This window comes from Micrasema longulum, unplaced genomic scaffold (genome assembly GCF_059751315.1).
Source record: "Micrasema longulum isolate JH-2025_06_02 unplaced genomic scaffold, ASM5975131v1 h1tg000955l, whole genome shotgun sequence".
Classification (NCBI taxonomy): domain Eukaryota; kingdom Metazoa; phylum Arthropoda; class Insecta; order Trichoptera; family Brachycentridae; genus Micrasema; species Micrasema longulum.
In genome coordinates this window covers 393,235-420,368 of record NW_028278146.1, presented here as the reverse complement: position 1 = coordinate 420,368, position 27,134 = coordinate 393,235, and the positions used below count along the sequence as shown (strand labels likewise).

At 31.4% G+C, this 27,134-nt stretch overlaps 1 protein-coding gene across 10 annotated transcripts in view; it reads left to right on the top strand.

Annotated features, from left to right (window-relative positions):
* ASPP (Ankyrin-repeat, SH3-domain, and Proline-rich-region containing Protein) overlaps positions 1-27,134 on the top strand; it is a 704,899-nt gene that overhangs the window by 324,487 nt on the left and 353,278 nt on the right. Inside the window, exons 1-2 of one of the 10 annotated variants that reach the window (XM_088232183.1) lie at positions 21,806-21,952; positions 24,860-25,747. The exons of the other annotated variants lie outside the window; for them this stretch is intronic. Of the exons in view, the coding sequence (XP_088088309.1) occupies positions 24,989-25,747 (759 nt within the window). The 5' untranslated portion in view covers positions 21,806-21,952; positions 24,860-24,988. Of the gene's footprint in view, positions 1-21,805; positions 21,953-24,859; positions 25,748-27,134 lie in introns of those variants that run through there. 10 annotated transcript variants of the gene reach the window in all.

Below are 27,134 nucleotides of genomic sequence, written 5' to 3'. Positions count from 1 at the left end.
TAATTGTAACAAAACTTAGAAGCAGGCCATGTCAGGGGTAGTCTTCTTCCTCAAAGCTGTCCACCAATGAATACACTTGTGCAAATACTTAATTTCTGCAACAATGTTCGAGTATGTCCAAATACTTGCAGACTGGCTGGATTTCCTCCCTAAAAAGTAATTTATATTTAAATTTAAGTCAACAGATGGAAGAGTTGAGGAAATGTGGATGTTCAAACATGGACAGAGTGGTGAATGTTACACAGTGTGTAAAGTATCCGCTTAAACCCGAAAATGATAGGTCATAAGCCCTGTAAAAGCCTAGACTTCCCTATTCCCTTCTCAAAAATGTTTTTCCTCTTTGTTGAAATAAACTTAATTTCTTTATTAAAAAGGAAAACGACAAATATAATCATGTCTGTATTCGTACAACTGTCAAATGACAGTGCTGGGATGTGCAATTCTTTTTTATAGGGTTGAAAAATATCTTTTGCTTCGTTTTCCAGAATTAGCTATCGCGTATTTTCAATATGTCAACGAGATTAAATTATCAATTTAATATAAAATTAACTCATTTTCCAGAATTTACTAATGCGTATTAAATTTAATACCATAAGATGACAACATAGAGAAGTCCAATTGATAAATATGCCATTAGTTAAAACATTACGATTGCTTACTTTAGCCTAAATATTTAAATTCTAAAGCCATAACTGTAAATAACTCAATGGTAGAAAATGGAATTAAGGTGAGGCAGAGTGGCTTTGAAACCTCGCACCTCTGAAACTTCATCATCCTTTAACACGACCTCCGATAGTTCGCGACATTGACACTACCGTGAGGCCATGAGCCGGTCGGTGCGTGCTTTGATTTATGATTATTTTATTAATTCCGTTAAGTATTTTTAATTCAAAATTATTCCAACACATGGAAAATATTTTGAACAAGAGAATATAAAAGTTAAGGTAATTAAAGGGCTAATGACCTGTCATTGGCTGGTTTAAGTGGTCACTTTACACACTGTGTAACATTCATTATTCAACATACATATGTTCAAACATTTCCTCGACTCCTTCATCTGTTGATTTTTTTAGGCTATTGTGGTACATACAAATACAGTTTTTTGGCTATTTTGGTACAAACAAATACAGTTTTTAGGCTATTGTGGTACATACAAATACAGTTTTTAGGCTATTGTGGTACATACATATACAGTTTTTGCTTCTTTTCGTGTTTTTAATGTGGTCACGAGGGTGAATGACAATATCCCACGAATGCCCTTTATATGATTTGCCTAACACACAGCAAAAGGGGCAGTGAAAGTAGTTGACTTAAATTCAAACTCGCGATTGCACTTTACTGGGCCTATTGTATTTATTGTATCCTTCAACGTTGAACTATTTTTCCTTTTCCCATTCCAAACTCCCTTTTCCTGCACAGCCCCGAATCTTTTTCTTGGTAATTTAATCTCTTATATAAAGAGAGAAATCATGCAAAATTCCTTTCTCTAAAGGGTTCTCTATCTCTGTTGTAATATGTTTATCTTGAGAAATAATAAAAACATGTATTTTATTTATAAACTTGATTCTGGCAGACGCAATCGTAAATCGTTGGCTTGATTTTTTTCTAATTTAATTTTCAACTTCGAGATATTTTTTGGCGTCTTGTTCATAAATAAGAATTATTCTGGTTGCGGAGACGTCTAATTTTAAATAAGCTCCTGTATTTAATACGAAGGAATATATATTTTACTTAAATATGAACTCTGGACTAAGGTGTTAATTACTTTAAAATGAGCAGATACTTATTTGAGTATTGTTAGAGAGCTAAAGTATACTCTTTATGTGTTTTTTTTAGAGTTGTAAATGAAGTTTTCGATTGTTAACTGATATTTTATTTTTGTTCTATGTCTATTATAAATTTATGGTAAGCTTTTTAATGAGACATCATTAAAGTTTCCAACATAAATCAATAAAAAAATGTCTATTTGAAGCCATAACTTCGAGGATATTCATTATAATTAAAATTAAAAATAAAATAAAACTTTGTTTTTAACCACCTAGTTTTTATTTTTTTAACCGATCGTTTTTGAAGATACTTTATTAATATGTTGTTTTATTTTAAATTAAACTAATTTTACTTACTTTTAACACTTGTGTGGCTATGATGTCACACTAGTCGACATAGGACACAAGACTTGATATATCTCTTGTATTTTTTTAAATGATTAACTAGTATTTTTTGTGAACTTCAAATGGACATTTTCACATCGAATTTGAAAAGTAAAATTTGTTTATCTATGCTGGATGCTAATACAAAAAATATTTATCATGACCACGTGAAGAATGAATGTCCGCTAATTCAGCAACACATCTGTAAGAGAGGGCTGAAGATAGAACTCATAACAAGGAAGACAGAGACGCTGTTCTTCGGCGGGAGTTGTGTAAAACATATTCAGTCTTCAGCCGGTTGATGACATTGATGGGGGACGCACGCGCGTAATATTAGCGACGTATTTATAAATTTTAATTTATTTTGTTTATGTTTCCATGTTTTTTTTTTCAAATGTCTGAACTTTATAATATTTCGTCTTTTGCTTGTGGTAACACGATATTACATCACCGCATGCAAAAGGATCACTTACCAGTCTTTAAAGAGTTAATTTAATATTTTCTTTCACTTTTTCTATTCTATCAAAACACTTGAATATGTAAAATCTAATCATTATTAGATTATTTTAAATTTTTATGTATCGTACGATCCGCGCTATGGTTTTGAAGTTCTGTATTTTTTAAATTACTTCGCGTATGACGTCTCAAGTTCTCTTCCTATTCTTCTCGACGATTGTTCTTGAATACTCGTGTTCTTACGCTTTTTATAACTCATCGGTGCGAAGCAGACTTGAGTGTCGATCTCTGATCTTGGCGCCCCACGAGCTGAAGTACTCTGTTATGCTGGAGTTGTTTCAGAAGGAATTTCTGAGGCATCTTTAATAAGGGAAATACGAATACTATCCTTGGTTGTACCCGTCAGACTTCATACCGGGTACGCTTGGCTAGACAAGTTTGAAGAAAATAAGAAATGCATATTTTCTTTTGTTTTTTTTCCGATTGTTTCGTGGTATTACGATCAACTTAGGTGTAATAGAGAGTATTCACCACCTTTCAGACGCCTTTCGTGTTACTGAATGAAAGTTTGGAGACGATGGCTTTTCTGGCTATTTTTATTTTACCATTTTATCACATATAAATTGTATAGATACTTTTTTTTTCGTGTTATGTATACCTTCAATATATTTTTCCAATGTTCATAAACGTATTATTTAAATGAATTGATTTATTATATAAATAAAACACGAGTGATACTTAAATCCACAAATTTGGAATATCCAGTGACCGGTTTCATCGCTTTCGCGACATCTTCGAGACTGGTATATTTATTAAAAAGTTAAATGTATTTATACAGAACAGAGGTAAGGATACATAATTCAAAGTTATATGTAAGTAAATTAAATAAAGTTATTTTTATCTTAAGGATCTATCTTAAGGATTATAACTTTTTAATAAAGATACCAGTCTCGAAGATGTCGCGAAAGCGATGAAACCGGTCACTGGATATTCCAAATTTGTGGATTAAAGTATCACTCGTGTTTTATTTATATAATAAATTACAATGAACTTCCATCAAGAATTTTCACTTACAAACTTAAATGTTTTAAATGAATTGAATTAAATTGAATTGAAATGAGTTCTGCCGAATGGTCTGTTTACCTATCGTAAACCGGACACCTATCATAACTCTCTTATTGGTGGATTCGGAAGAACTAGTGACGTCATGCAAAGTGGTTTGTTTTCCCAACATCATTATATTACTTTTTTTTGCACCTAATGGTCCATAGGGTACGGAATTGTTACACATATCGCAGCGTATCTTGACTATGAAGAAATATTCCAATGTAAAAACACCTTTCCAAATAAATATTTCATGTCAACCAATTCGGGAATCGAACCTGAGATCTCTTGAATGATAGGCAAACGCGCTGACCACTACACCATGAGGCCGATATATAATTTTACTACGGTAATTTTTTTTTTTTCACATTCTTTTAAAGAAATCCGTCGAAAAATTAATGCTTTACTTTTTATCACGCGTATGAATACATTTTTTATATCCGATTTTCTGTAGGGCTGAAATTCCTCATTATCTACCCAACTTAACACATATTAAAAATATATGTACATACGTATTTACTCAAACTTATTTATAAAAAATCAACACCTCATATTTCATCTAAAGACTCGAGTGTTCTTGGCGGTGCTCGCAAACAAAAAAAAATTCTCGTTGCCGAACAAATAAAATTACCCGAAGGAGTTCTCTGTAACCTGGTAGCCCTGGTATTTTCATGTTGAAATAATATATCCAAAGGTAAAAAGTTTGTTTTTCATTTGATCGAAGAAAAAGGGAAAATTAAGTATTTACTGACTGGGATTCAATTGATTGGACGTGGTCAATTCGCCGAAATGATTACAAAACTTTTTAAATGCATTGAAATTATTTTTCAAATTCCTTAGATATGAATAATTGTATATAGGACAAATAAAATGCCATGAATAGTAGCGAAAACTGATGAATTATAATTAACAATCTATGAAATTCCAAATAGGGGAGATACAGAAAAATTCTCCCCGAGTTCAAATGGGAAGAACAATGTTTTTTTTGCTGAAAAAACATGACAAAGTAAAAATATCAAATATTTTATTAAGCAAATTATATATACTGTTTTGTTTTAATAATAAAAGTGTTGTTACATCTATTGACAAGCTAAAATCTTATAAAATAATAGATGTGAGTAATAGATGTGAGCACAGAATACTCACCATCGAGAAAATTGATTTTTTTTTCTCTTTTCGTCTTAGCCATTACACCACGAATAATAATGTTATTTCATGTCACCGCCAATTATTTGAATAAAATTAAAAACACTTTCATTTCAACATTTCTACGAGTCAGAATAAAAAAAGACTAAAGGGGGTAAGTACTGAAAGATTCTGAAAAAAATCTTTAAGAATAACTGTTTTCGTGGTATGATATTTATGTATTTTTAATACTATTCGCAATTCGCGTGCCTACTCAATTTCGTGTGCTAATGACATTGAATTAAAATAGCAAAAATTATTGCCGTCAGTAGTTTGAACAGTAAACGTAGTAAGTGGCTGTGTGTATGTGAGGAATGCAGACGGTAGCATTTGGCCGCGGGGGGAAGATTAAGTAGATGAAATTGAGCCAATAGTAAAGTTTTATCTGAGGCGGGACTCGGGACATTCCAAATTTGAATTATATTTTATGTTTTCTTGGTATTTTTTTCTAAATTCAGTAATCGATGTATTTAACGTAAACATTGTAAATTTTAAAATACAGTGTATGTTTTCCCTATCAAACCCAAACGCTTTGTTAATGTTATATGACAACATAAATACGTATTATTTATCATACGTATAGTATATGTGCAGAAATATAAAATGTTATATGATATACCTAACTGTTGAAAATTTGGAAGTGTATTTGTATAAGTTTCATTTTTTTTTATTTGTTTATCTACTGATTAAATTTATTCAAATACATCAATGTATTACCGATCAGAAAATGCCCAGAAATGAGAAGATAATGGTCATTACGGTCCAATAAAATTATGTCAAGGACGATAATTCAACTTTGCTTTGATCTGGATAAAAAAATACTTTTATTTTCATAATTAAAGGACTAGCGCCCAAGAGGTTTTGACTGATTTGGTCGCATTTTCTTATTTACAAATAATGATAATATTAATTTTGAAATAGGACACACATATACCCATTTTTATGTGTGATCTAATAAAAACAATGTACATACATTTAATTTATATGTTATTTGACACATATTTCTTAACCTTCAGTTTTAATTTTGATTTTTTGAAACAATGGAATAAACAATACTTTACAAATGCAGGCTCTTTTCTTTTAGTGGTACTTCAATGAAATCCAGATTTTATTAAATAGGGCTTGTGCAATTTGTACTCATAAGTTAAGATTTTTTTTTAGCAAATTGTGAAAATGTATTACTGAAGACTGAGGAGGTTAAATATTAATTGTAATTATTTTTCCTTAAGATCGATAAACACTAACCCTTTTTTGGCAATGTATCCTATAGGATACAAATATGATCTTATTTTTTCAATTTAACTAAAACGCGATTTATATGGCATTTAGTTTAAACTTATTTACTTAATTTTTCATTCTAATTGCATAATTATGATTCATAGTAAACATTAATTAAAACAAAAACGATTTATTTTTTCCTATTTATCTGAAGCTTTTTCAATAAATAAATGTGTAAAAAAAAATTTTCACACTGCTAAGATAAGAATTAACCTAACCCTTTAAAGGCTTTATATGGCTTTTAGAAGAGAAAAATATTATATATGTACATATTTAATTGTAATTGATTTATTTACATTTAATCTAATCACTATTTATAATAAATTAAAATGTAAATGAATTAACAATAAATGCAGAAAAAAAAATCGTCTATAATACAAAAGATGGCCTCTTTGGTGTAGTGATGAAGACACTTGATTTAAGCACGGAAGGCTCCGGGTTCGATTACTGGTAAAAACATAAAAATTAAATTTGATTTTCCTCAAGCCTGTTTTGTGTAGTAATTCACCACTATAATTGGGCCTCCTGGTCCATTGTAGTGCAAAAAAAATTAATTAAAATACAGATCATCTTACTTTCATGTAACAAAAAAAAATCAAGATACGCTGCGATTGGTGTACCGATGCAGTGCCCTATGCACGATGAGATGCGGAAAAGAAATGGTGGTGACGACAATTTATATTAAATTTTGCACAAATCATCCTTGTTAGAATGGGTTGCCTTAAAAATATAAAATAAACTGGATTTTATTAACTAAAATTTATGATTAGTAACAATGAGTTCCGAAATAAAATCTTTTGTTTAGTATAACACAATATTTACTCGAAAAAATCTATTTAATTCTTAATTCTGCTCTGTAAATATTATCTGTATTAGTGTGTTTATCTTGGCAGGGATCCAGAAATAAGGTTCATTCAGGTCATGAAATAAACATCAACAACCACTCTCCTTCTCTCTTCTGCAATAATGTGGAAATCTGAGGACATTATGTTCAATAAATAATCGACTTCGTACCATGAGAAATTATACCATGGACGATGCGATGCGCCAAGATAAATAATAAATACATTTGGTGCATTTTTATTGGGATCAGATGCAGTACGAATTCAATCCATACAAATATCTACGTTTACTTTTTATCATAATTAGATAGAATTTTAATAAATCAGCATATGGAATTCTAAAACTAACCCTTATTAGTCCCTTCAGTTGGACCCTGTACATTGTAATAAAACAATAAATGTTTTTCATAGAATATAATCCTCTCTTACTAAGTACACCGCCAAAACAATTTTCAATAATTTGTCCCATTCTGTTCCATTAAAATATTTCGTATTGTATCTCTTTCAATTTATTTTAAAAGTACCTTCACTTCAAGCGCATTTCGTCCATAGATTCTGTGGATGCGGCGCATCCCTTAAAATTTAAAAAATATTATGAACTTCATAAATACGAAATAGAACCCTCAAATATGTATTCCTAAAATTCTCACTGAGAACGTTCGGGTGCACGTGATTCAAACAATATCTTCTGTATACATACCTGGCTACATATGCGTATTTCCTATATCAACGTACGCACTGAATATCTAGGTTCTTGATTGTATACGCGGGATGCTGCTTGTCGAGTTGCGTCTAGTTTCCATAGCATTTGTTCAAATTTTTGCGCATGCGTTTTAGGTTCATAAGGTTTTAGATTTCTCTTTCGAGACTCGGAGAGATAAGAAGCATCCAATCTATCATCTGTTGATTGTAGTGACGCAAAAGAGTAGAAGCCTTAGTTGTTGTGAAGATATTCATTTGACTGTATTACATCACATTCCTAGCAACGCCTGTAAACATTTTTTATTGACCAGTTGGTTTAAATACAATATGTTTATTGTGTCCTAATGTTTTAAGACAAAATACTGGATTTCACCCCCAAGGGAGTTATAAAGATTCACAAATCACAACGAAGATCAGAATCTAGACATTTACAAAAGTTATGACCTGTCATTGGCTGGCTTAGTGTCCCTTTACACATTATGTAGCATTCACCTTTCTGCCCATGTTTAAACATCAGAAATATTAAACATAAGCAGAATGGTAAATGTTTAAAAGTGAGTACATATTTTATATACCGTCCACAACATTTCTTATATTATCTGTGTACAAAATGTAAAATGTAATATGCTGAACAAACAACGACATCATTTGGTTTTTACCGAATAAATATCTGATATTTATTTGCGGTATAAATTAATGAATATTTTTCCACGCCCTGAGTGTGTTCGCGTTGTTTTAAGTGCCATTTTGGATCAGCTTGATTACAGTATTGTCATTAGTGACAGCGATTGCTTCTCAGTTTACGCACTGTACTTGTTTTCCTGCGGTCGGTCAAGTCCATAAGCTCTGATTACACTTTATGTAGTACAAGAGTACAGTCAAACTAATTGTCAAACTTCAGAACTTAACAAGTAAAATATGTTAAACACAATATTTTATTTATTTGCTCAACAATTTGAAAATGTACAGAGGTTAATTGTTTCAGGTCCCAACTCGCTAGGAAGTTTCTTTGTTTAAGCAGAACCTTCTTTTTTAGAGGAGTTTTGTTTTCATCAAATGATGCTTAAAAAAATCAAATTATTTAGATATTTTAAATACAAAATTTTGTGGCTTCAAAAAAAACTTTTTGGAACACTGTAAAATGATAAATTTGTATGTGTGTAATTATAATAAAAATAAAGCGTAATAATAATATGAAGAACAATAGTATGAAGGCTGTCTGGAGATCAGATATTTACTCAGTGAAAACCAAGTGCCGCCTATATAACGCCTGCATAACACCTATTCTTCTCTACGGATGCGAATCGTGGCACCTCACTAAGGCCGAAAGCAGTAAAATTCTGAGTTTTGAGTACCTAACGTTTGACTTTGTGAAGAATAAAGTAATAAGAGAACGGACGCAGCAAACTCCGGTGACAACTGTCATCAAGCGGAGGCGATACGGTTGGCTTGGCCATGTGCTGCAGATGCCTCCTGTGAGCCTTAACCACGCTTGCCTACTTTAAAAGGCAACAGGTTCTTGACGTCCTGGACGTCCACTGCTGACTGTTTGTCGGCAGTTCGTGTCAGAACTACGGGACGCGAACCTGATTTGGAAAAATGCACAGGAGCTGGCAGCCTACAGAGATTCTTGGAGGATCTTTGTAGACACCATATGTTTTAACTAGGGAGCGAACATGGAATAATAAATGAATAAATAAATTTATGTCTCTTTAATTATGTTCATGTTATTATCATGTTATTAATTTTGCTTCGGTCAACTATATTATGAAAATTCCTCTCCTCCTTTCCTCCACTCTATTTCCTTATCCGTTCCTACTCTTTTTTCTCTTTTCAAATATATTATATTATTTTCTCTCTTTACTGTGTAACATGTTCTCTCATTATATTTGTAAAAAACTTTTCCTAGATGTTTGTACTATTTTTTATATTTTATATAGATTTTTTTTATTTCAACGGCTTACGCCTTTGACAAAGTATACAATAATAATGAAAAACATTTATAATTAAACAAAACACCTGAACACATTATAAAAAATATAGCTACATGAAGTAAAATCAGCAAAAAATAAGGAAGTAATAAAGAAAAATTAAATAAGAAATTACAAGATAGGTATGCAGCAAATTAACAATAAATGAAGGGTTTAAATATAAAAAGTATTGAAGTAACCGAGGCGATGTATCATAGCATAAACAGTAAGACAAGTATAACACTAAGTAGTATATTTTTAAATGTAGAAAAGAAGTGATTAAGAAGTAATGATGTTTATTGATATATTGATAAATTAAATAAATCTTAGTTTCCATGTTTGTTTGCTAACATGTGGAATATATAATAACTGTTGTTTTTCCTAAATAAATTAAAATATAACAAAAAGTTTAACAATATCTAAGTACTCTAAGAGACGTAAACTGATTATAAATGATAAGTTAGTAGAACAAGTCATGATTTTGAAATATTTTAGTGTCTAGGTGTTTTGCGTTTTTGAGTTTTGAGTTCTACGGTTGGTGTACGGTAGTCTAGATTATGTGTTCAAATTTTTAGGCCTGTTTACCTGAGAAATCTGATAAATTAATAATATTAGTTGATTTATTGATGTATCATTTCCAATGACGGTATATTAAATGACTTCGTACATAGATGAGATAGCAAAAACCACCCCTGTCCACTACACATAACCTCTTTATTAAATAATGCCAGCACTTTTAGTTGAGTGTAATACTATCGCCAAAGTGGAATCCCCTCCACTTCCTCCAATCCCCCCACCCACCGCCATGAACTTGAAAACAACCACAAACCTTTGTCACCTGACGTCTGTGGTTTGTTTTCAAGTCTCAAAATGAAATGAATACTTTGCAAGAGTTTGTACTCGACTTCTCAACAATGAGGAAATCACAAAAGAATCAAACAATATGTCAAGTGTACCTAATAAAAATATAAAACACCGACTTTAACACATTTTTCCGCATTTTTTAATTAAAAATGTAACAATTTCAGTTGATTTATAAGCGTAAGATTGATCATTTTATCTTCTTGTAACGTTTTATGATCCAGATAAGCTGCATTAACTTTGTCAACGCTTCAATATTTTAAAAAAAATTGAGGAAACTGTTTACAAAAAAATTAGTTTGAAAATGCCTTAACAAGGCAAAACAAAAGTCACAAAATTTTTATTATTATATTTGTAAAAATAAAATAAACTTTAAATTTATTTCAACAGAGAGAGAAAACATTGTTGATTAGGGAATATGGAAGTCTAGGCATTTACAGGGCTTATGACCTGTCATTGGCTTGTTTAAGTGGCCACTTTACTATCAACAATGTTTTTCCTCTCTGTTGAAATAAATTAAAAAATGAATAACTCCCTAGGGAGAAAATCCAGCCAGTCTGTAAGCATTTGGACATACTCAAACATTGTTGAATAAAATAAACTCAGTAGACTCAAATCAGTGTTTGATTTTTTATATTATAAGTTTAAATATGGATTTCTACAAAATAAACATCAAATCAATTAATCAATCAATTTACAATATCAGTTATCCCATTTATCAAAGTTCGCATAATCTGAGATTGATTTAAATTATAAAAAAAAACATCCAAATAGTTTTTAATTTAGGATATTCTGTGTATATCATGATTATGTAACCCCGGTCGGTGAATATTTACATTTAATAAGTCCCTACAAAATAACAGTTTGCTAGTAGTCATAATACTACGTCTTGTAGATAGAAGATATGTGTATGCATCAGGGGGGCGATTACAATGGGAAGATATGGAAGCGATACCTTCACTTTGACGGTATAGTTAAAGACACGCTCTCCCGAGCGATTACGAAGATGCACTTTTGACCCAGTCTGTATCTTTGGATTTTTTTATGTAAGTATATCGCCAGCTAATAAGTGCACCCGTACCCCACGGTACTTATATCCACCCATTAGAATTGACAAAAATCATGTTCGTATGAGTACTTTTTGCTTTAATTGCGATTAATTTCAATTTCAAATGATTCTGAGGTGACTACTTTTTATCACAGCCCATTTGAAAGACAAAAGGGAAATACATAAATTTGTGCGGACATTGAGCGTGAAGTTTGACAGTTAAAAAATCAGTGAAAGCACCTTCTAGCGGTTAAGATTTGAAAATTTGAGGTAAATACAGCGCATGCGTCAGATCGTTTGACGTTTGAGATGACATTATGCTATGCACCTTACGGTGCAATAACAAAACTTCAGAAGAAACGTTGCTACTTTGAAAATAAATGCTATAACTTTTTTTTATCTAAAGCCATATATTCCTCAAAACACATATCCATATCAGTAGAGCCGGCTTTATGATAGCTCTGTTTATAAGGATAGTAGAGAAGTTAAGTATCCGAGTACTGCCAGGGTTTCCGAAAATACCCGCGTACTGAGAACTCTTTACGACTCCTCGGTGCGAAGTAGACTCGAGAGTGGCTCGATGATTTGGGGGCCACATGAACTGAAGTACTCTCTTACGATAGAGAAAATCCAAAAGAAGTTTCTGAGATGTCTCTACATGAGAGAGTGCGGGTATTATCCTTGGCTCTACCCGACCGCGTTTTTCCAGGGTATGCTTGGCTTCAACAGTTTAGGGACTAGAAGGAATGCGTGTTTTACTACACATTTTTATCGATTGTTGCGCGGTATGTTCGATAATTCTGAGATTATTATGAGCATTCGTTTGTTTGTTTCTGATAATTATCTAAGACAGCGTCAGCGTAGATTTTTTCATATTCCGATATTCAGGACCAACCTGCCTGTGGTTATGCCTGTTGGAAGGGCTACCGTCATGCTGAATAACATCGCTCTGGATATTGATCTGTTCCATGTATCCGAAGCGGATTTCCGGGGCAGGATTCTCCCACTACTTTGACATGAGTCTCTTTCGTGTATTTTTAATTTTTTTTTAATATGTATGTACGTATTGAATTTACGTTTGTAATGTATATGTTATATTTAAAATAAACTAATTGAATAAATAAGAAATAAGAATTGAATAAGAGTACCATCTCGATACATCTAGACGAAGATAGCGCTTGTAATCGCCCACCTGAAGTAACTTCACGTACTTTCAGTTGCAAGAAATACTTGAATCATATTCTAAATGCGTAACGTAAATCAGGGTCTTTATGAAGTGCAACGACTGTCGAGGTTCAACTCAAAGTCATAGAATTTTCTATTACACAAACAGCTATTCTTATGGAAACCGAAATACAATAGTTTTTTACGTAATTTACGTTGATATTTTTGTTATGTTGATACATCAATCAATAAAATATAAAAACGTCAATTTAAATAGTATTTATTAGAATAATATACGCATGTAAATACAAAATTATTTAACATATTACAACAGAGATGAAGAACATTTAAGAGAAGGTAATATAGAAGTCTAGGCATCTACAGGGCTTATGACCTGTCAATGGCTGGTTTAAGTGGCCACTTTACACACTGTGTAACATTCACCATTCTGCCTATATTTGAACATCTATATTCCTTCAATTCTTTCATATGTTGATGTTTGTGAAGTTAAAGAGCTGAAACCTTTATTTATGCGGGTGAGATTCATCTAATTGAATTATTTCACCTACATACTAGGCAAAGAGAAGAGATTCATATAATTGAATTATTTCACCTATATACCAGGCGAAATAATTCAATTAGATGAATCTCACCCGCATAAATAAAGGTTTCAGCTCTTTAACTTCACAAACATCAACATATGAAAGAATTGAAGGAATATAGATGTTCAAATATAGGCAGAATGGTGAATGTTACAGTGTGTAAAATGGCCACTTAAACCAGCCATTGACAGGTCATAAGCCCTGTAGATGCCTAGACTTCTATATTACCTTCTCTTAAATGTTCTTCATCTCTGTTGTAATATGTTAATATGAACAGCTCCCCAGGGAGTTGAATCCAGTCTTTGTCTACAAAAATTTGGACATACTCAAAATATTGTTGACAAAATTATTTTTCATAATAAAAATTAAAATATTAAAAAATATTCGTTCTGATAAACTATCAACTTTTTGTCACCGAGTTCTCCGATCATTAATACCAATGAATTGTAGTTTTTTTTTATTTTGTGAAAGAGAAACATAAGAGTTCTTATTATTTACTCAAATAATAAAATTTTCAGACCATTTCCGAAAAGTCGTAAATAACTTGTGCTGGAAAAATGGAAATCGAGTTGAGGTAGAGTAGGATTTGAACCTGGGACGTTTGGTCCGTGAGTCCACAATATAACCTCGGGACCACGACTTGATTAAAAAATTCGTTCCTTGATAATGATTATAAACATATTTATTCTATTTCAGTGACTGGTTTCTCTCTTGGTAAACTTTACAAGTATCCATATTCTAGTAGATATCACCGTAAATAATTGAGCTTGAAGATCTGGGAAAAACTATTTGCAAAACATACATGTTCAATGAACATGAAAACCTTACAAAATCAAAAAACATTTTTTGTATTTATAAAAATCACGCAGTTTCCCCGAAAAGGTAGGCAGAGAGGCTAGAACGCCACATCACTCTATCTTTGCATACAGATCTCGCTTCCTCTTCATTCATACAGCTTCTCATGCACGTGCGCCGATTATTCCGACTTTTAACATGTCCATCTTCAAGTATTCATAGGATTCGGTCATGCCATGTCTTTCTCGGTCTTTCTCTATTTCTGCATCCATCAACATTCGCACCACACATATTTTTAGCCGTTTTTTCGCTGTCTATTTGCTCTACATGTCCAAACCAACGCAGAGCTCCTTTCTTGATTTTGTCGATAGTGCTTATCTCATCCTTAAATAATGTACGGATCTCATCATTTGTGCATCTATCGTACATAGTTTTACCACACAATCACCTGAGAGATCGCATTTCGACTGCATTCAGCTTATTTTTATCCCTGTTTTACCGAGTTCATACTTCGCTCCCATACATCAAAGTCGGAACCAGGACTCCACTGTGAACTGCTAGTTTTGCCTCTAGTGACAAACATTTATTTGCCAAGGTCGATTTAAGTGAGCCGTTTTCTTTTAAATATAAATTTCCATTTACCCAAGATTTATAAAAAAAATTAACCTAAAAATTATGCAACATATTTATAATACTAACATATTTCGATTAATAAATATATATATTTTTTAAATATAAATTTCACTTTACCCAAAATTTATAAAAAAAAAATTCCTAGTGTGCACCGTTCACTCTGTTCCCGGCACTCACTCGACAGTATCTTTCTCAGTCATTACATCCCTAGTAGACATACTTCCCGGATACACAAATTCATCTACTTGTTTTAGTATACACCCATTCACAATAATTTCACATTCAGTCATGCTTTCTTTAATATATAAATAAAATAAATAAATAAAACCTACATATTTAAATAATACAGACATCTACACTTGAATACCAAGATATCACACGACAATATTATTAAATTACTTACCTGGCATAAAATCAAAAAAATAATTATTTTTACATTTTTTATAACACGGTAAATTATAATATTTAGTTCAGATTTCTGAAAACGGAGATGGCGGTACTTCACTTCAAAAGGAACCAACATATATAGGTTTCTCTCGCGAAATATTTTTTTAGATCCAACACATTCATCATTTCGTACATAAATACATTGCTACATCAGCTCAAAAATAAATGTAATAATTTACTTACTTATCAAAAGATAGAAAACCCCTGATTCACCTCTTTTATTAAACACTTATTTGTTTATAATATGTCAGTCATCAGTTTCTTGCTGTTTTAATACGCAGCAGATGGAATGTATCCAGTTTCTAAGTGGATACGCGTAAGAACGGTTTGCTTAATTTTATTTCTGCGTTTCTGATTGCATCAAAAATAAAATATTGAATACCTCGTATAAAATTTTCGAAGTCGAGTCGTGTTTCACACTAATAAGCGTTTAAGTTTAAGTGTATGGTGATTTATTATGACTGCGATATAACGATTATAAAGTTATTTTGTTTGTGAAATTATTGTGTAAAGTTTTATTTTATTATTGTGTGTCGTCCATGATTCTAAATAAAAAAACTGTTATGTTAAATTAAGCATTAAAATCAAAATCATAATTCTTTTACATTAATTTATAATTTTATAAAATCCTTCATTGGATTAAAGTCTAAATTTAATGCCCCAATCTTTTATATACAACACGATTTAATAATTCTCTGTAGTTAAATCACAAATAACTATCGACGTGCTTAAAAAAATGCTAAGCATTTGAGCAATTACAATGAACATGATTTTGATAGCATCATAAATAAAGTTACCAATAAAACTTATTGGTTTAGTTTAATTTTTTATTATTTAGACCAACGAGCGCTTTTGCCTAAGTAGTCATCTTCAAGACTGGTGAATTGTTTACAACTTTTACAGCTTTTATACTATTCTTTACATATTTTGGAGATAAAAAGATCAAATAAGTATTTTAACAGAGGAAAACAAACAAAGTTAAACTAAACTATGAAGTTACATTGATAAATTTATTTATAATGTTATCAAAATCATTAACTGTGATGTTTTATCAAGAAATATCAACAAAAAACATCAATATTATTAGTAATGAACATCCTTAAGTTATCGCAGTCATAAATCAACGCGTGTCGGATTGTTTTTTGTTTTCCTCGTAAATAAGTACAGTTCACTGGCGAAAAATCAGCGTTTACTATTAAAAATAATACAATTAGTATAATATTGCATTTGCAAAATAGTAAGGAGTGTCTAATACAAAAAAGTGAAAATTAAATTACAGTTACTATGGCGACTGGTTTTTTTGACAATTGGGTTGCCAAACGCCTGCGAAATGCAATGAATTGCATGATAAATAATAAATAAACAAATAAAAATAGCAGTTTTGGAATATTTTCCAAATTTAAACCGTTGAAGTTAAAAGATGTGATTACGCAGCAGGATTATACGTCGCGAGACGTAAATATTTTGACATTTAATATTAGGCGTTGACGTATGTTGCATTGTGATCGCGAATACGATAAACAACCATGGCAGGAAATTGTTATCACGTCGCTTATTAGCACGGCAATAGTTATTTGTGATAGAGCTACTGAAATCTCGCTTTTAAGTATGAGATTTGTAGAATATTCTGAATTATATAATATTTAAAAAATTCTTATTAAAATAAAATGCGTTTGTTTATACTTTAAAATATGACGTATTCTAAGCAAATACGAAATTATGTTACGTTCATCAAGGCAGAATTATTATGTTATATTTACATGCCACTTTTAATTTAAATCAATCGTTTTATGGTGAATTATTGACACTTTTTTCTGTCAAAATTAGCATTTCACAAAAAAAATATTAATCAACCCCACATCCGCACAGGGCACCGTTTGCCCACGAACGCCTAAAACCTAGAATGGTTTTGAGTAGGGTTAGTTTAATTTTTGACATATGTTTCCATTTAAGGCACAAGCGACAAAACCATTTTTAAAAGCGTAATTAATAATAAAAAATCATGTAACCATAAAATTTTCCGATGATGCTCAATAAGCTCAAATTTTCTTTTCTTTAAATTCAAAGCTTAAATTTTCTTTTCTTGAAATTCAAAGCTCAATATGCTCATTTCAATAAGATTTAAAAATTCACCGGTTAAAAAATGATCTAGGCATTTAACAATAAATGCAGTATTTTTGAGCAAATTTAAAAAAAAACGATTTATCGAAGAAGTATTTTTTTTAAAACGACTAGCATGCGTCTTTTAAAATGAATATCAATAAAAAACTCCCAATTTACGATTATAGGAGCCATAAGCATATAAAATATTTATTTATTTACCGCAGAATTTTCTTTGATGCGAGTGAAAAAGATTGAATGGCGAATTGATTGACCTGTCGAAGTCAAAAACTTTTAATAAATCATGCAATTCGTCAAATAATATTTCGTGTTCAGAATTTGTTAGCTCTTTGTATTGGCTGTTGTACCAAGGTTGACAGAGTTCTTGATTGAATATCCGACCCCGAAGGCTATGTTTGAAGTTGTTATTAAACAAACTTCCTAGTAATTTCTAAATTCTTTCGTTATAAAGAGTAATCATAATATTATTTTATTTAATCCGAATAAATATTCTTCATTATTATTTTATTTTTCGGGACAAAAAAATGTTTTTAACAATCCAAAATTTCAAATAAGAAAATAATAAAAAATTTCTAAATTAGGTATTTATATTTTATTAGTTGCTTCGGTGATAAACCTATACCATTGACTACTTTCAGAGACGAATTGACCACGTAAACCAGCCAATGGCTGGTCATAAGACCTGTAAATGCATAGAATTCTATATTTACTTCTCTAAAATGTTCTTTATCCCTGTTGTAATATTATGTAAATATAAAAAAATAAAAAGGTTTTTTTAAACAGTAATTGCTATAATATCAAAGCTTTGATAATACGTACAGATACATATGTATTTCAAAAAATAAACTGCATTTGTCTTTATCATTAAGAGTACCTTGTAAATAGTTTTATTACATGACAAATAATTGTTCTTTCCAAGCTTTTCAAAGATCTGTAACAATTTATTTTTTTTAGATGGTTACAAATGAAAAAAAATTATATTCAAATGTTCAAACATCGAATAATGTGGGAATGGCTTATCATTTCATTTTTTTATTTATTTAGAAGTTCAACAAAGATACAAAAAATACATACGATTTGTAAATAAGCATTGGTATAATTCTTTATAATATGTATCCTCAATTATAATACTCCACCTTCCTTCATAATTAATATAAAATAAGTGTCCAGCTGAATTACATAAGTTTGAGTTATTTGATTAAAAAATAAGACAAATCGCTAACTTAGTTCTTGTATGTTCAATATACCATTTTTAGCAGCATTGATCTACGAATTTCAATATGTCTATTATCTTATTACGCGTCTATGTAGCTAAATAGTTTTTATTTTTTCCGTTATTAAATAGTATTTTCAGTATTTTTTTAGTGTTAATCTCCACTTACTTATTTAACTTATTTGACTTTAAAACAAATAAAATATATTGTAAAATTTGAAAAATAGTTTATTGAACATACAAAAACTACGGCAGTGATTTTTTTTGTTTTTTAATAAAAAGAAAAGAGAAAATAAAAGTATTAAAAAAAGCTTAAATTCATATCATGATAAATGTCAATATTATTAACATATTACAACAGAGATGAAGAACACTTAAGAGAAGGTAATATAGAAGTCTAGGCATCTACAGGGCTTATGACCTGGCAAAGGCTGTTTTAAGTGGCCACTTTACACACTGTGTAACATCCACCATTCTACCTATATTTGAACATCTATATTCCTTCAATTCTTTCATCGGTTGATGTTTGTGAAGTTAAAGAGCTGAAACCTTTATTTCGCTTACGACAGGTCACAAGCCCTGTAGATGCCTAGACTTCTATATTACCTTCTCTTAAATGTTCTATATCTCTGTTGTAATATGCTAATATAAACAGCTCCCCAGGGAGTTGAATCCAGTCCTTGTCTACCAAAATTTGGACAAACTCAAAATATTGTCAATATTATTTTTTTCTATTTTGTTATAGTCTTGAAATTATTGCAAAAGTGTTAAAATTTGTCATATATTACTGACATTTGAATTGTAAAAAATGCAACGGCGTTGTCGGGTCGCTCAAAAGCAGTGGTGTAGTCCTGGATAAAAAAGTACCAGAGCGCACCGCCACCACTATGGTGAAGTGGGAGGAAAGTGGGAGGGGGGAAGGGGGGACACATGTTTAGAATTCTGCAAGTTATCGGCAATAAATACGTTTGTTGTTATTTTGAATTGTTTGAAGAGACTTATGTAGAAATATTTTGAAACGCAATATATGTTCCTGACCAGAGCCGGAGCGCCGCTCCGCTCCGATTAAAAGTGCCGGAGCGCCGCTCCGGTGCGCTCCGGCCCGACCACACCACTGCTCAAAAGACGTTATAAATTTGTAAAATATAACAGTCTAACTCACGAAAGTCGAAAGAAGAAGATTAACAGCTGGTACGCCGCGCCGGCAGCGCTCTCTGCCGTACTGTGACCAAATAAACTTCATTCCGACAGTGAAAATGAAACTCTCGTTTGTCTGCCAACTGAATGATACCTATATTTGTACTGCGTACTAATGTGGGGTCTATTCTCGAATCATTGTTTTGAAATTTATTGCATCAAACATTTTTGAGATAAAAATGTATTTATAGGTTTTAGCCTTTACGAAGTTTATGACTTAGGTACTAAGACATAGTCATAATATTGTTGATGCAATTAACAGGTATGAAATTTAAAAAGTATTTTCAAATGTTGCCTAGTAGGTGAAATAATTCGTCCTGATGGATTTCATCCAGATCAATAGAGCAATATTATTAATTTTTTTATACAAGAACTAGATTCAACTCCCTGGGGAGCTGTTAATATAAACATTTTACAACAGAAATAAAAAAATTGATGTAATTTAATTCAATTTAATTCAATGCATTTATTTGAAATGATACATACATTACAAACTAAAAATTTAAGACGTACATATTATTAAAAGTCAAAAAATACATAACGAGACTCTTGTCAAAATAGTAGGAGAATCATGCTCCGGAAAACAGAAAAACTTCGGATACATGGAACAGATCAACATTCAGAGAGATGTTGTTCAGCATAGCGGTAGCCCTTCCAACAGGCATAACCACAGGCAGGTTGGTCCTGAATATCGGAATATGAGACAATCTATGCTGACGCTGTGTTAGGTAATTATCGGGAATATACAAACCAATGCTCATCATAATCTCAGAATTATCGATCATACAACAATCGATGAAAAATGTGTAGTAAAACACACATTCCTTCTAGTCTCTAAACTGTTGTAGCCAAGCATACCCTGGAGAAACTCGGTCGGATAGAGCCAAGGATAATACCGGGACTCTCTTATATAGAGATCTCTCAGAAACTTCTTTTGGATTTTCTCTATCGTAAGAGAGTTCTTCAGTTCATGTGGCCCCCAAATCATCGAGCCATTCTCGAGTCTACTTCGCACTAAAGAGTTGTAAAGAGTTCTCAGTACTTTAGTAGTAATATAAAAGTCTAGGCATCTACAAGGCTTATCACCTTACATTGGCTGATTTAAGTGGACACTTTAAACACTGAGTAACATTCACCATTCTGCCGATAGATATTTGATCATCTTTTTTCTTTCTCTTCTTTCATCTGCTGATGTTTGTTAAGTTAAAGAGCTGAAACCTTTTTTATGCGGGTGAAATTCGTGTAATTGAATTATTTCACGTACATAATGTTACACAGTGTGTAAAGTTGCCACTTAAACCAGCCAATAACAGATCACAAGCCATGTCTTGCCATGCCTTGACTTCTATATTCTCTCTTCTAAAATGTACTTCATCTCTTTTGTAATATGTCATATCAATAGAGGGTTCAGCTCTTTTTCTTCATAAAAGACGTCATCTATAAGAATTGAGAAAATTTGGTTGAAACATGCTAAATGTTTCACACTGTGTAAAGTGGCCACTCAAACCAGTCAATGACAAATCATCAGCACTGTAAATGCCTAGCCTTCTATATTCCCTTCTCTAAAGTGTTCTGCATCCCTGTTGTATTTGTTAATCATTATGCTTATGTTTAAACATTTAACGTCTTGCATCAGTCTCCTGTAGTTGTCTCTTCAAAATCCAATTTTGAATTCTCCTACAGAATATGGCTTCTGTTTTGGAGAATTCAAGTTTATCAAGGATACCAAACACACTCAGGGCCATAAAAGAAAACAAATTGTGGTAACTATTGATATAGATACTTCCAAATGCGTTTTATTTTTTAAGTCTAAAAGTAATTTAAAATCTGGATAATCTAAAGCGAACGGAGAATCAGCCTAGTGTTCAAGAATCAGTGCCATTCTATTTCAGAGTCCGAATGTTAACTTATTTATATCGAAAATTTAGCACCAACTTGCCGTGCCTTGTGGTCGACACTCTTTATTCCGGCGCTGGAGAACGGCTATTTCCGTCGGACGCCGCGGTGGGACGCCCGAGCTACTAGCGTCGCGACGCCACAAGTGGTTTGCGCCTTATTCAATCTGTCACAGATCGTAATTTAACAAATAAAGGGTCGGTTTATAAAGCCTTAATCACCCGTCGCGTATTTTTAATCGTGCTTCGAGATAAATAAAAAAAAATGGTTTTACTCAACGTTGGCAATGTTGTTAATTTGTTATTATCCAACTAATTGTAAACCTTCATTTTGGAGTCATTTTCCGCTAATTTTGAATTACATCTTTTATCTTTGTTGTATCTTAAACGTGTTTAATAACAGTGTATTATTTGCATAGTAAATGCAAATCGAAATTAGTGATAACTGTGAATTTGTGTTGGAAGATGCATTTGATAATGCACTTGTTTACATAAAGTGCAGCGTTTATTATATTATTTACAATAAATTGCGATAAATATCTTGATTTTCTGTCAATTTTAGCAGTCAACGATATTAAATATCTAGTTTTATTGTTGGGTTTTCTTATGTTTATTGTAGGACAGTTTTAAATTAATAAAGTGTTAATTCAATTATATTACTAGTTTAATTTTAGCGTTTTTAAAATATGCGTAATATTGTACGTAACAAATGAAGTTTATTTTTTAATCTGATGAAATTTGTAACAAATATTAGATTTAAGTATCATAAAGTATTTATTTTGGTACCGCTAGAATATGTTATCATTGAAAGTTTATACATTTACGCCTACAAAAGATAAACAACTCGAATTGTTTCTAACTGCCCACACACTACAGGATTAACCTATAAAACATATTTATATCAAATCTAAATAATGAATAAAATAGCTTAACACAAATCTAATAATTTATTTGATTTTTTAATGTGTTTTTTTTTTACATTGAACGACAAAAAAAAACCACGAAAAAACCTACAAAATAAGCACTTCACTATTTTGTAAAAAATACATGGAAAAAATAATTTACACTAAGGCAATTACATATTTTTAGAATAAAAATGTTTGTGAAAGCAAATTATTTTATCGAATCACAAAAGAAACAATCCCACACTACCAGAAGTCAAACTAGAGGATGGGTCATGGGGTCTACCACAAACTCTGAATTTGGGCAAAGAAATTTCAGGTTTCTGGGCCCCAAATTTTTCAATTTATTACCCGAATTCGCAAAAACAAGACCAGAATTCAATTAAATGAATTTGTTAAAAAACTGGTTACTGGGTTTACGTAGAGAAAAATCGGAAAATTTACTCAAAAAAATTCTTAAATAATAAATGGTATAAATTAATATTGTTTAACAGTATAATAAATTAATAGGTAGGTATTATTGTTATTGTTTATTTTGCATAAAAATGTCTGCCCTAAAACAGGTTGTACCTAGTTAGGCAGACTAGACATGATCCAGAAAAATCTATTACCTAAGTGTGTATGTAGTAGATAAAGAAATTGTTATTTTTGTTAATATACCGTAGCAATAATAATAAAAATTATTATTGTTGTTGTTATGACACAGATCAAAATATGTTTTTGTGGGCTTTTTAGAGATGCCAGTGTCTTTTAAATTGTTTTATCGTTATTTCTAAGCCAGAAAAATATTTTCTAGGTTGCATAGAAAAATACACATGCTTAAGTTTAATGTCCATAAATAATACACTTAAATGTTTGAGTTAAGTTGAAGTTTCCTTGTGTCTCTTTTCGATTAAATATATCAATATAATACCATCAATTTACGAGTATCGGTTGTGATATCTTATGACATAACACATAATTGTTTATATCGTTTGATCATGCTGGTTTATCTCTTTTGAAGTTGGTATTCCACAAAACAATGAAAGTAACCATATGGCATTAACACTGACCATTAACATTGGATACCAGTTTATTATATGTATTCGCTCAGTACTTTTCTCTTCCGCTTCTCGGTCTCCTGGTAGTGTTATGACCAATTTAATATCGTGTGCGGTTGGCTGTCAAGAATATTTTTCTGGCACTATTGTAACATAAAGTCGAACATAAAAATAGTCAATAAAATAATTACGTTCTTTGATATTTTGAAAATAAGTTGGTATGTATTATTTAACCCTTTATAGGGCAAATGAAGTATTTAGAATTTGAATTTTGAATGTTATATTTTGGAATACTTATCCCCGCATAAAATAAATTCGATAAAAAATATTTTTCAGATTTTCAGAAAAACTAAATTATTCATCGGCCAAAATGTTTTATTTTATTTTTTATTTTATTTTATTTATTTATAAACGGCATTTCTGCCATTTACATATATGTGGTATAAAGAGTGCTTAAAAATAAAAATATAAAAAAATCGAGTATGATGTATTAATATACTCGTACTATACATATTATAAATGACTTGAAATACATACATATTTCTAAGAAATTATACAATAACAAAATACATTAATCAATCAAATTATAATTATTTTAACCCAATCCCCTGAAGTCGATTTGCTCTTTTTGATAAAAATATGTCACTTTATTTTTTAAGTTAGGTAGAGATAAACTAAATATATTAAAATATGATGCATATTCATTACCGGTATTCTGTAATATAAAAATAAATGAGTTATATTGAGCTACCGTTCGACAATTTTTATAGTAAAATATTGTAGATGTTCTGCCTTATCTTAATCTATTAACCGATGGTTGTTTAGAGTCATATAAGAAAATAAATCTTTACAATAAAAATACTCAGATATTCTTTATAAAATTTTATTACAGAATTTAAACAATTACAAATAAAAATATAAATATCAGTAATTATATTTTTTATAACCGTTTTGACAACGGCATAAACACATGGATTTCTAGGTAACCGCGCCAATTTCTCGCGGTTGAAACAATAACTTAACCAACGACCGCTCTGGACAACGTATTGAAGTAATATAGTTAAAATTTCTATGAGCGGTGTTGAAAATAAGACCCTTAAAGCGACGGATTAATATATTAACCAATTTCTGCCTTTGCACTATAAAGGGTTAAGAAATCTCTTAGTACAACCCTTTCAACTTCAAATGTTCAAATATATAATCGAAAACAATGAAGGAATCATTTTTTCATATTTTTTGCTTTTTGAACGACAGTTTAAAATACAATCTGATTGAATCATTATTCATCACATGGGTAATCTGAACGACTTGTTTAAAAATAATAAATACAAAATATAAAAGTAAATGTGATTAGTGAAACAAAGTAAAATAAACAAAGCTAAAATGAATACCGACAACGATGGAGACTCTTTATCGAGCAATGAAGATGATAGAATAAACAAACCTAAAGAAAGAAAGACAATTCATCCATCCCGATACGCCCACATTCTCAAGCTCAAAACGACTGATGAAGATTCAAACATTATCACCATCTGTTCCATACAAGACTACAGAAACTCAGGCGCATTTGACAGCGATGATTCTTTCCCTAAGAACGATGACTATTTAGTATCATTTCCTGATGATGAAAGCAGTCTGTATTCAATCACCGATGATAACAGTTCATCCTTTAGAAACAGTATTTACTCGGTAAAAAGTGGACAAGAATTATATTCTTTGATCGATGCAAAACTAGCTGAAACAATATCAGTTCTAGATGCAAGCTTAGATGAACTTAATAAACAGCACTTTGAAGAAAAATGTAAACAAGTATATGCAGAAACAAATGTTAAAAAACTGGATTCAAAACAAGGTGTAACACGAAAAATTTCCAGTGATGTAGATTTACCATCAGCAGTGCCAGAGCATCTTTACCATTCATTTGTTTCTCAGAGTTATGCAAGAACAGACGACATTAGACCTAAACGCGATGATTTTAAAAGTTTCATATTTGATGAGGGAAAAATAGGTGAAGTTAATAAAAAACACTCTAAGCTATTTGAAGATATACAGGTGACAGAAGAAGAATGCCCAATCGTCATAATTAAGATGAACAGAGCTGCTTGCATACAGAGGGCGCTGAAATGGTCTGGATTCAAAAAGGTAACCATGTTGCATTACAATTTTTTAGAATAAATGAACATTTTTTTCCTTAAGATTTCAAACTGTAGTAAAAAATGGTATTACAAACAGGCGCACGAAGTATATAAAAAAAAGTATTTTTGCGTGTTTTAACGCAAATTATTGCATTTGTTTGTCATGGAATCTAATTTTTTTTAATTTAAGATTCAAATCGCCATGGATACTCGTATTTGCCTAGTTATTCGAATATAATTAACAGTTCAATCGTTAGTTTAACTGTTAGCTGTCTTCTGGATGCAGATGATGCCGTACTTTTTGCTAGCAGCAAAGAAGACCTACAATTCTTGATAACAAAAGTCTACGATGTATGCTATACGATGAATGCTAGAAAAGCGATTTGCTTATGAATGTTGATAAATCGAAAGTTATGGTTTTTGAAAGGGATGAAAATAAAACTCAATGTGAGATCAGCGTGAACGGATATATTCTGAATCAGGTAGAAATATATGTATATCTGAGAAGTATATTTACTGGGGATGGAAAGACTTAAAAATATATTAAAAGAAGGGTGTGTGCTGGGAAAAGGGTGAAAGTGGCACTGAAATCTACTTTGGCAAACAAATGTTTATCGCATGAGGTAGAACTAGCAGTTCGAAATGGAGATCTAGTTCCAACTTTTATGTATGGGAGCGAAGTATGGAATTGGAAAAATGATGATGAAAGTAGGTTAAATGCTGTCGAAATACGATATTTCAGGCGAATGTAGGGTAAAACGATGTATTATAGGTGCACAAATGTCGAGATTCGTGAACTGTGTAAGGCTGAGACTTGCATTAGCGACAGAATCAAGAAAAGGGTGCTGCGATGGTTTGGACAGACAGCAAAAAAACTGCTAAAAGGATCTGTGATGCAAATGTTGATGGATGCAGAAAACAAGGAAGACCGAGAAAGACATGGCCCGATCAAGTCCATCAAATACTTGAAGATGGACATGTCAAGAGTAGAAATAATCGGTCTGTATGCAAAGACAGAGTGATATGGCGTTCTATCATCTCTGCCTACCCCTGCGGGGAAACGGTGTAATGGTTTATTGTTGTTGTTTAATGCCCGATGTAGCATGTTGTCCATGTTAGCAAAAAAAAAGAAATTAAAACAGAAAAAAAAAACTTTTTTTTTTCATTATTTTTCCCAGTATTTGCATCATAAAAAACATACATAAAAATATGTTTTAGTCAGAATTAGAAAAATTGGGCATAAAGGGCTAAAACAACTCATTCCTTTAAAATACTCGGTAATACTCGTATTTACGAATTGCAACAAACAAAGGGAACATTTTAGAACAGCGAGATGATAGAGAGGATAGATGAAGCGGAGTGATAATATTTTAACCATAAGCGTCCATTTTGGC